General features: G+C 33.9%; 1 protein-coding gene across 9 annotated transcripts in view; it reads left to right on the top strand.

Moving 5' to 3' along the window:
* Positions 1-7,282: 7,282 nt before the first annotated feature.
* The window catches only part of LOC18444040 (FAD/NAD(P)-binding oxidoreductase family protein), a 35,502-nt gene continuing 31,116 nt past the window's right edge, over positions 7,283-11,668 (top strand). Inside the window, exons 1-4 of one of the 9 annotated variants that reach the window (XM_011628725.3) lie at positions 7,283-7,413; positions 7,511-7,629; positions 7,947-8,058; positions 9,060-9,159. In XM_011628725.3, the coding sequence (XP_011627027.1) occupies positions 7,589-7,629; positions 7,947-8,058; positions 9,060-9,159 (253 nt within the window). In that variant the 5' untranslated portion in view covers positions 7,283-7,413; positions 7,511-7,588. Of the gene's footprint in view, positions 7,414-7,440; positions 7,630-7,946; positions 8,059-9,027; positions 9,160-9,524; positions 9,634-11,668 lie in introns of those variants that run through there. The other 8 variants (XM_088871256.1, XM_020673510.2, XM_088871252.1 and 5 more) reach the window with 8 other exon arrangements.

The following is an 11,668-nucleotide window of genomic DNA, read 5'->3' as shown; positions in this document are numbered from 1 at the left end:
ATGATTGTCTAAGATTTGAGCCATTCTATATGCCACTTAAACATGCAGATTTTCAGGTTGATTACAAGTTCACAAGATGAAATTAGACATATTTGATGGTAATAGACCCTTCCAATATGGTATATACGTAATTTTCTCAAAAAAAAAAAAAAATTGATATCATATAACTAACCCCAGAGAATCCGTCCCAATTAAAAAAGTAACTTTTTTTTGATGAAAATACCCCTCTCTTAACGGATGTATTCCTTTATTCCTTTTCCCTATTGAAGCTAGTTCGGCACACATGCTAATGAAGCCCGTTTGGCATAATGTGTACTAGATTGGCCCCTATTAAAATTTATTAGCCATACACTACGTCGGACTGGCTTTATCGTTTATAATGAAGCTAGTCTAGCGAAACATGTACTTGTGCTGGATTCGCTTCAAGAGGGACAAACCAGTCCGGCACACATTGTACCGAACTGACTTCAATAGTGACAAAAAAAAGAAAGAAGGAAAACATGCTTTTAGTGGGATATTTTCATTAAAAAAAATTTTAATATCCACTTAGAGGATGTATAGAAAAAAAATGAAGTTTTGGGGTTAGTGATGTAGTTCATTATCCTTTGGTTTACTTGGAGCTGGTTCGGCCCTTGGAGTGCAAGATGGACTTTGGTCCTTTTTCTTAAGTTTGGTTTTACACTACAAATGATGAATAGGGCGAAATAAAATTTGAATAATAGTGTTTGGCTATGTCTGGAATAAATATGGGAAATGCTAGTGTTTGGCTATGTTTGGAATAAATATGGGAAATGCATTACCGACATTTTACCACACTTGTCTATAAACTATCAGTTCTTTCTTTTTTGTAATAAAATTCCATTGAAATGAGGAATTAAAGTCATCATCACACCATTCCAAAACGATTTTCTAATAATAACATCATCATCATTCCAAAAAGATTTTTTAATAATAACTTGTATCATTCTAAAGTCATCATCACACCATTTCCTACTTATTTTGCATTCACTTACATGTAATCACATGTCTTCTAACATGATTAGACTTTGGTTTCAACATGATAAGTCATTGGAATAATATGATTGGAATAACATATTTTTTTTGTGATAGGCCTTATTTTTATTTATTTTTTATAGAAGTCTTTCAAATGTCTCTATATAATTTCAAATAAGCAATAAATTTATGATACCAAATTCAAAATATTTATGGTACAAGTTAAAAAATGAGAAGAAGTTTGATTAATAAACTAAAAGGTTTGGTAGTTGCAGTAGGAAATTTTGAGGCATTGGATGAGACTAAAGAGCTAAGGTTTATCCATACCAAAATAATTAGAGAAGACTAAAGAGTAAGGCTTATCCACACCAAAATAACTGGTTAAAGAGAGAGGAAGCACATTTTGCAAGCCAGTTATTAGGGCTCAAGAGAGAGGGGCGTAATTAGAGAAGGAGGGAACATATGCAAACCAGTTATTAAGAGAGAGAGTGGGTGGGCTTAGAGAGGGAGAGAGCACCTTATGCAAACCAGTTATTACGGGAGAGAGGGTACGACATGCTGGTATTTGTTTAAACAGGGGATAGGGTAGTGATAGAAGCGTCCGAAAGATTTCCCAAAGATTACCCATCAAGGTGCGTAATAGATTTTTCACCCCTCACAGCGCGAAATCGCTTTCATGATTTTTGGAGAAATCTCAGATAATCTCTTTCCATTTCCTTACTATTAAAGTCTACCCAAACAGTAGAAGTATCATATTTCCTTGTAATCTTTGTCATATAATAGATTTCCAGTGTCATGTGGAGAGGTATGTGAATTATGGAAAAAAATTATATAACGTTGCAACCTTAAAATGTAGAATTAAAGATGCACCTAAAAAATCCATCGAAAAAGGTCGTTTTAATGTTGAAAAACCCTCTAATTGATCATCTCGACATTGAGATGTATAAATATGAAAATCGAGATTTATAAATATAAAAAAAAAAACAAAATCGAGTCCCAAAAATAATGCATGTTGCAACATATTACCTAGCCCATCCATTTTCAAGATTTTCATATGTTTATAGATCTACTTGATTGCAATATTGAAAGGATTCTGATAAAATATTTGGGTGTGTCAATTTTAGATTCTAAGTTACCTAAGTCAGTGTGGGATCCCATTATACAAAAAGCTAATGTAAAATTAGATTTATGGAAAACCAAACACTTATCATTAGGAGGAAGATTGATGTTAATTCAAGCATTATTATCCAATTTGTCTATATATCTAATGTCTCTGTTAGTGATGCCTAGTTCAGTATGCAAGCACTTGAAACATTTGATACGAAATTTTCTATGGGGATGCTATGGAGAGGAACAGAAATAACATTTAGTCAATTGGGAGAGAGTTAGCACTCCTAAAGGGGATAGCGGTTTGGGAATTCAGAGAGTGAAATTGGTAAATCAGCTTTTAGGAAAGTGGTGGTGGCAATCCATGCATTGGGGGGATCAAATGTGGAGAGAAGTGTTCGTATTGAAATATGGAGTAGATTCAACAACTCAATGGTTTTCAAGGGGAAGAAGAGCAACATATCAATGACTTTTATGGAAAGGGATTATTGGCAGTAGATTGTTTGTGCTAAATGATGGGTGAGTGTAGCTATTAAAGGCCTTATGAGTGCTTGTACAATGAAATGATATAGTAGAACATGAACTCAGTGTGAGTGTGGTCTCTCATGGACCATACTAAGCAATCGATGTTTGCTGATACTGGACTGTGCTTGACGGTCTAGGCCTGTTTGTTGGAAAAACCCCATGTTATATGGGCATATAGTATAAATCGATAAGAGTTTTAATGGGTCATCCCTTGATGAGGTCGGAGTATGCCTAGATGAGTGAGCCGAGAGATTGTGTGACTCTTGTAAGTGATGGTAGCCTTCATAGATGGGGGCCAAAGCCTCATCCATGTACCATCATGCAGCATGCATATCGATAGATTGTTTCGAGAAAGTAAGCCACATTCTAGGGTGAAGCGTATGCATGTGCGAGAGATACCCCTATGCGTCATAGGAGTTGTAGTCTCATGAGGTCTAGGTTACCTTTGTCCGTCTTTAGGGGAGAACCTAAACTCCACATACTGGGATTATAACCCCTTGGCTCATCGGCCAGACTTTGGTGACCCACTAATGAGCCCCTGCATGGACTGTGGGCCATGAAAAACACTGGGTTGATTTGATAAAGCAAATGTGGTCCGTAGTCCACAGTTGAAGGTGGAGTGCCCCAGATTATTTATTCCTAGACCATATAGATCCTTATCCCATCTAATGAATTTAATTTTGTTTATTTTATGATGATATGATTTTAGAATTATTATTTGAATTTTTTTAGATCTCTGAATATTTTATTTATAAAATTTGGATTTATAAAAGCAGAGATATTGATTTTTAAGGTTTTAAATATTTAAGTTAATTCTAAAGTCATTTATTGATTTTTAAATATTTAAAAATAACATTGGGGGCCATTGTGCACATGGGCCCACCATGCCCTAAATTGATGGGGGCAACAAAAGACACCACATGAGTGACACGCCCTAATTTTTGGTGCTTTCTATTCCCATAGGGTGGCATGCCCAACTTTTAGGGGGTTTATTATCTTTTACGGGATAAGTGATTAAAGAAGATTTGAGTGAATCTTTTAAAAGGATTGATAAGGCTTACACATATTTTTGGATAAAACACAATGTTATGATCAATATTATTTTATTTGATTTATAATGAAGGGATAATGGTCAAAGGAAAGAGGGGGATAAAGGTTCTAGCATATTCTATAATGTTGATGGCTCATTTATGGTATGGATGGCTCAAATATCTCACCCCACAAGTCATCCAAGATCAATGGTTCATATTTAATCTCACAAAAAGATGCATGCCAAGAAAAACCTTAAGAAACTCTAATATTGTTTAAAGCCTATAAAAGAGATTGTCTCTACCCAAAATCTTTACACCTTATTTTTCTATCTCTCTCCTAACAAAATTTATCTCTCTCATGAAAGCCCAAAGGGGGTACGCCCATTCTCTCATCTTTGATCTCTCTTTTCCACATTGTAAAAAAGGGCTATGAGGTTATTATCTCTCCCATCTCTCAACTATGGATTTATGGCTAGGGGTTTTAGGGTATACTAAAACGAGAATCCATCTCTCTCAAACTAGGTTGATAAGAGAATTCACCTAGGTTTGAATTTGTGATCAAAGGGGATCATGTTCTATTAGTGTGGCTTGGGATAAACTTGCTTTCTCGATTGATATTGAAGGTTGATAATTAATCCCACGTCATCGGATGATGGTGACTCGGTGTGGAGTGTAATAAGCTCGGTTGAGGTAATCTCTGGTACTCTCCTTTTGTTTTTTACTATATTTAATTATATTGTCTTTATATTCCCAAGCATAAAAATTATGGATATTTTCTTTGATTAGAAGAAAATTGGTTTAGTAACATCAAGGTTTTTAAGATCTTGGATTTGTTAGTTTTATTTTATTTGAAACAAAAGTTATTGTAATAAGACCACTTGTAAGTGATCGTTTGCCAAAAGAAAAAGAAAAGAAAATGGGTGAAAAGAAGAAAAAAAAAAAAAAAAAATTCCCCGGTAGGATCACATTGGTCTTTCTTTCACTAAATGGCTCAACATGGGTACTTGGAAAAGGGAATTTGAATTTCATTCTAATATAACAAATGGTTAGGTGAGTGTCCTCTTAAATTTCGGTTTTCACATGTCTTTGCGTCTTCATCAAGTCAAGAAGCTACAATTTTGGAAATGTTTGATGGAGATGGTGTGACAGGAGTTTGGAGAATTCAATTGACACAAAATAGGATTCTGGATGTTGTGATTACTGAATATGCTAAATTGCTAAAGCTTCTTCAAGGATGTCGTTTCTCTCAATTGGTAGATGATGATCTTGTCTAGGAAGCTTAAAGTGATGGAATTTTGAGCATTAGATTCGCATATTCGTTGCACATTTATGACCGCTTGATATGGAACTGCCCATCTTTACACAAATTATGGAGTTGATTGTTTCCTTTAAAGATTAGAGTTTTCTTATGGATTTTATTTCAAGGAAAGACTCTAACAATTGATAATTTGATGAAGAGGGGTAGAATTAGTTAATATGTGCTTTATGTATAGGGCAGCGGAAGAATGTAGAGATCACCTTTTTCTTCATTGCTATTTTGCTTATAATATTTCGAGTTGGGTACTACAGATGTTGGGGTTTTCTATGGTATTCCTAAACTCTCACACTGACATGTTGAATCAATGGGAATGTTGACAATTAACATCTATGGGTAGGAAATTTTGGCAAATTGTTAAGGCATCGGTATTGTGGGAGTTGCGGAAGGAGAGAAATCTTCGAATTTTTAAAGGAAAAATGGTGCGTGAGAATGTGGTTAGAAGAAGAATTATTCAATATAGTTGGAGTTGGTTGTCGATCACTAAAGAAGGGTTTGGTATTTCGAAAGTGGATGTCTCTGTGAACCTTGCAAATTTGATTAGACAAAAGGTTCTAAAGGTTTGGGATAGGGGAGTGTGGATACTGCCGGCAGTTGAAAGTTTCAAATTAAAGTTTGATCGGAGTTCTTTGGAAATCCAGGTGTGGCTTGCTTTGGAGGCTTCATAAGGGATTCAAATGGGAACATTGTGTTATGCTACATAGGGTCTTGTGGTATGAATACCGCCAATTTTGTAGAGATGGAAGCGGTGCTTCAAGGACTTCACATTCTTTTACAAATATTCAGGAATGTGCCTTGTATTGTTGAGGGTGATTCACTTAATATCATAAATTGGTGCAATAGGGAGACCAGGATCTCTGTGGATGCTGCGAGAGAAATGGATGGAGATTGTGGATATCACTTCTCAGATGAATGTTTCGTATCAACACGTTTTTAGAGAAGCTAATGAGATGGCAAATGCTTTCGCAGAAAAGGAGTTGGCTTGGGGGAAATGATTATTTCAATCACTTTAATTTTATATTTTACAAATCAATGAAGTGATAGTATTATTGTCAAAAAAAATATAGATCTACTTTATTTTAACAAATTTTGGCATTTAAAATTTTATAATTGGATATAAAAATAGCTTTTTAGATAATCCTAGGAGTTTTGTACATCAAAATTACATGTTATGATAAAATTTGGAGGTGCACTTTAATTAGATCAAGTAAAACCCCCTTTCCGAAATCGAGAAGTCCTCCCATTTCATTCCTGTAAACACTGAGAAGCAGACTGAACGGTAATCTCCATGCCTAAATACAAACCATGAATAAGGCGAGGAGAGACCAAGGGGAGAAACTGAAAGAGAAGAACCTATATGGGTTCTTTTTGGCAAGGGGGACGTTACAATTTTTGGTGAAGTTATATATAACCCCTGCTCATTCTTTTAAGGTATGATTCCCCTAATACTTTTTAAGTTAGATGACTAACCTAATTATTGTTTATTTTTTTGAGTTACTTTATAAGGAAGAAAATAACTTTGTTTTCAATAAACATGAAATTTGAGATAATTTTTCTTTCTCAAAATTTTTAAGATGATTTCTCTATCTAAACTTTCTAATTTTAAGTTTTAAAAAAGACAACTGTAGGTTTAAATATAGGGGCATTTTCAACTAAAATGAAATTATTTTCTCTGGAGGGGTGGCTGCACAAAAATACATTATGCAGGAGTTAGTTAGCTAATTTAAAATTTAAAAAAAGGAAAAATCAACAATTTTACATCTATTCAAATTACAAATGTTTATTGTTAGAATGAGTTGCGAAGGGTGGACTTACGGTTTTTTTTTTTTTTTTTCTTTTTGAAAAAGTTAATTGTGGTATGTAGCTTTCAAGTAAAGTACTTGTGTAAATAACATTAAAAGATAATGGATCTTTTATCATCTTCAAGTAAAGTTGAAATTTTTATTAAAAGATGATGGAATTTTACAAATGGAGTTATAAAATACTAATTTCAAAAATACTATTATGTTTTCATAAAATTTAAACTTTATTATAATTAAATTATCTATTAAAATAATTTTTAAAATAAAAATACCAATTTTTAAGGAATTGTATTACTAAGAGACTATTTGCCTTTGGTACATGGATGGCACATTATTTATAACCATCGGACAGTGAAATTTCATAGCTCAAGTGTGTCACAAAGTTCAATTTTATTTTTTCAAACTTTAAGCTTGATTAAAAGAAAATGTGGCTACACAATTTCACATTCAATTGTCAATATTAAGTGTGTTACTAAAAATAAACGGACTCATTTTACACTTCTCCATTTTTTTAATAAATATACCATTCCCATCTCATCAATAACCTTTGAAAAGTACGGGAGACAAGAAACTATGGTGCAGTGAGGTCCACATAATTCCCCCCGGCTCAAAACCTGACTCGGTTTTTTTCCTAGGAAAAGTGAGATTCGAAGCTTACTTGTACTCACCAAAAGTTGCAAATTCCATTTTTTTTTTCGTTTGCTCTATGGAACTTGTTGTAAGATGATTGAATTTAGTTGCAGAGAGAGTAACAGCACATCAACTATTTAACCCGCAGATCAACTATTTAACCCAAATCAAAAGAGAACAGAACAATGGTTTCCTCCCTCTCTACTTCAGTAAGAACGATTGGCAGGTCAGCTTACATTTTCTCACACCTCTTTTTCTAGTTACATTTTGCCCCATCTCATAATCCATGATCTTCAGTTTTCGTTATTTTGTTTGATATAAGTTTGTTACTCTCTGTCATTACGAATTGTTTCTTGATCAGTTGCTGATTGGTATCTAAACTCCATTGTTCTATGACTGCACTATTGTGGAAGCTTTTGCATTTTTGTGAGAGGTTATGATCGATAAAGCATAATATGGTAGTAGCCATGGAGGGGTTTAATGATTTTGAACATGGAGTTTCTCTGAATGAGTTATCATTTGTCTTGATTTTATATAAATCAGGATGCGTGCCTGGAATTGTGCATCCGCTTTCCGTACATGGATTTTATTGAAGAGGAGTTATGCAAGTGATGCTGCCAAAGCTAGTTTGAATCATCAAGCTGAAAATGTTCATGTACATCCGATTACATTTATGACCTTTATTCCTTTTATTTTTTGGTATTCGTTCTTGGCATTTCTGTTTGTTAGATTGTCAAGTATTTGTAAATTTAATGGAGAAATTGTTACAAATGTAAATTATATGTTGTTTTATATGTTGTAGATATTTTTGTATTAATAATCTTAATTCATATTTACTTCGGAAGATAGTTCTGGAACCCTGGAAAGTTATAAAAATGTGAGGATGAGAAGGGATTTTCATTGTCAAGTACCTATGTTTGACAACTAACAGATAGTCCACTTGAAAGTTGTATCGCTGGCTTCAATGTTATGGGATGGTTCTATAATTTTTTTTATATAATTTTGGATTTTTTTGGGAAAGATTGGTGATTTTATTGCATAATCTTTATTTTTTTATTTTAGTTTTTTGGGTTTTCTTTTTAAATGTCCCAATTATAAGTCAAATTATTTTAAAATCCGTTTTTGTATAATTTTTAAAAATTATTTGGAATTTTGAAAGTTATTTTTGACTTTATTTAACTTCTAGTGGATTCATTTGATTTTTTTTCAAAATTTTCTATTTTGTGAATTTATCTGGGGCTTTTGGCCTTGTATAGGATTCGGCCGAGTCCACTCAGTCTCGGCTGAGTCCCTTGGCTGAGGTTAGTTCCTAATCATTGGGTTGCATATTGCTTATGGTAGATTATTGAAAATTACACCGTCAAAATTTTTCTGGTACACGTGTTGCCCTTGATTAGGTGAGGCTACATAGGAAAGCCTATTCTTTTATTCATCTCATTTTTTCTTTAAAAATATGAACTGTTTTCACAAGTTCATAGAGAACATTACATTCTGGTTAACTTTGGGTTGAAGATCATTGTGAAGCTCTCTATGCAACACCAAAGTCTCTTGTGTCTATATATGTATTGTTTATGAAATTCTTTTAAAATCTCTTTCAAATGATTGGGTCAATATGCTTTTCCAGAAACTGATGGGTTTGCTGTAAGAACTTTCTAGGAGGGTGGAGATAAGCCTGTTGAAACAAATAATGTTGAGCAGTATGATGTTGCCATTGTCGGAGGAGGCATGGTTGGCATGGCTCTTGCTTGTACTCTAGGTAAGTTTTATTACCCATTGATCTTTTTTCAATTGCACAAACTTTCACTTTATTGAAATTAAGTTCTGACGACTGTTGTCTAGAAAATAGTGTCATATCAGGAAATAACTGTTATAATTAATGCTTTTGAACATGATTGAAATCAAGAATCAGCCTTTGTGGAGAAAAACACCTTAATTTTTGGTGCACATCATTGATCATAATCATGAAATAGAACAGATCATAGCAATTGAAAACTGAATAAATCTATTACTGGTTGGCAGTGTATTGATATGTTAATATGGTTTGATCATTTGTTCCAATCTTTATGCCATTCCAATTTCTGTTTGATGATCAAATGACAGTGTGGTCTGATTTATTTGCAGCTACCAGCAAACAGATGTAGAAGAGGCTGATCCTGTGTCTGGCCAACAAAAAGAAAAAAAAGGCATAGGAACGTATGGTCGCCTTAGACGTGGCAATTATCTCTTATAGGTTGTTGTTTGGATCCTAGGACATGCAGAACCGAGTTTTGGGGGCCATACTGTTTGGATAGTTTTTGGATCAACCCAGGATATTGTAAATCCCTTGTTTGGTTTATGTATTTGTAAAACCTGGATTTGTTGATTAGATTTTGAAATCTATCTAGTGAAGACAATTTTTTGAAAATAATTAAACCACAGTATGAACAACAAAATGGACAATTCAAATTATTATACATTTAGATCACTGTTACCCTCCCACCCTCTTGTATCATAAGATTATGAACAGAAATTGATATATCCATCCGATGCATCAACTAAAGATGTTCTGATATCAATTATCCACAAAATGTTTTTCAGATGACTCAATATTCAAGAATAAAAAGATCATATGCAATGGACTATTGTAAGACTGCCCAGACTGTAAAATTTCCCGTTCATTCTTCACCTGTGGAAACTTCATTGTTACATACAGTTTTTTTTTGACAAGGAAAGTTCATAGTTATGTACAAACGACCTTCACCAGGGATTAAACACAGGAAACCATTAAAACCAACATAATATTTCAAGGTTTAGAGCTTTATTTCTCATGTTCAACAAAATATATCAAGATTTACAGCTTCATTTCTTCATATTCAACAAACTTTAAAGTAAATCTAAAAGTACAAATTGGGAGATCCACTCCCCTAATACAAACCAGAAAAATACTGTCCTTGACGCTCCCAAAAAAGAAAAATCTGAACCCAAATGAAAAAAAATAAATCAGAACCCTAAAATCTATTAGAAAAAAGGCATCAGCTACCTCCAAACCATAAGCATATCGAAACAAGTACCAACAAGAAAAACCAATAGAGAGAGAAAAAAAAAGATGGAAATCTATTAGCCAACCAAAAATCAAAATTCAAACCTCTCAAGGGGGAACCCATTAGCATCAATGGTGTGATTCAACCCTAAAATAATAACGACAACTTGTAGTGATGAAAATCGAGTATTGTTGCACCTGATGGTAGAATGAATGATCGGGGGGAAGTCCTATACTTGTTCCCTCGGATGCTTCTGTGAGCTTAAATGATGGTTTGATCCACAAAGTACAACGAGCTTCCTCATAGTGGCAGGATTGCAAACCTCTTAAAAAACCCAACAACAAAATTTTAGTAGAAAAGAAATAAAGTTCCTAATAAGTACGTAACCAAGCTTTAAACAATTGCGGAATTGAACCCCATATGGAATTGAGATGCCTTCATATATGGAATCGAGATTCCGATATCTTTAAAATCGAGTTTCTGATGTGATGTTTCTCATAGGTTCTGAATTGTTTATTTTGTATTTCATGGCCCTATGTTTGTGTTTTTAATTTGGAGAGAGAGTATCATTATATGTGCTATCTAGATTCTACATTTATCCAGATTCAACAAATGTAAAACCAAGATTCAACAATTGTGGAATTGACAATCAATAAATATTGAAAATCATATTTTGCACGTGTTGGAATCGAGATTCCTAAGATAAGGAATCGAGATTCCTAAGATAAGGAATCGAGATTCTTGACTTCACAGAAATGCATTTGGTGAAAATTCCTTGTCGGGATCACCGAATCGGGATTCTGAATCGGAATCGCAACCTTTGGTGAGAGATTCTGGTAACTATGACTAGGACTGTACTATATAATTTCTGTCATCATCTTCCCCGGAGTTGGTCAACTATGTAGTTCTAGTTTCTATAGATGTACCATGGCCTGGAACACTGCCATTGGCCCATAGCAATTTAGGTCCTTCTAGGACAGTTTTTCAAATCCTGGAAATGTAGAAAGAAAGAAGTGTTCTTTCTGAATTCACCAAAGAAGCAGAGCATTAGAAAATGCCGTAAGCTTGTTTTGAGATTCTATAGGCACAAAAATTCCTTTTGAGTCTTGCTTCCCCATCTTTCCCCATAAACATTCATATGTTGGTAACACCAATAAGTTACAGATTATGTGAATGTTCCTTGAGCTTATGAAGCATATTTAAGACAATTGTATTCTGTTTGGGAGATTTGGTCATTAGAGATCA

This window comes from Amborella trichopoda, chromosome 7 (assembly GCF_054954075.1).
Source record: "Amborella trichopoda isolate Santa Cruz 75 chromosome 7, AtrichopodaSantaCruz75HAP2 v2.0, whole genome shotgun sequence".
NCBI classification, from domain to species: Eukaryota; Viridiplantae; Streptophyta; class Magnoliopsida; order Amborellales; family Amborellaceae; genus Amborella; species Amborella trichopoda.
This window is presented reverse-complemented; position numbering and strand designations above follow the sequence as displayed.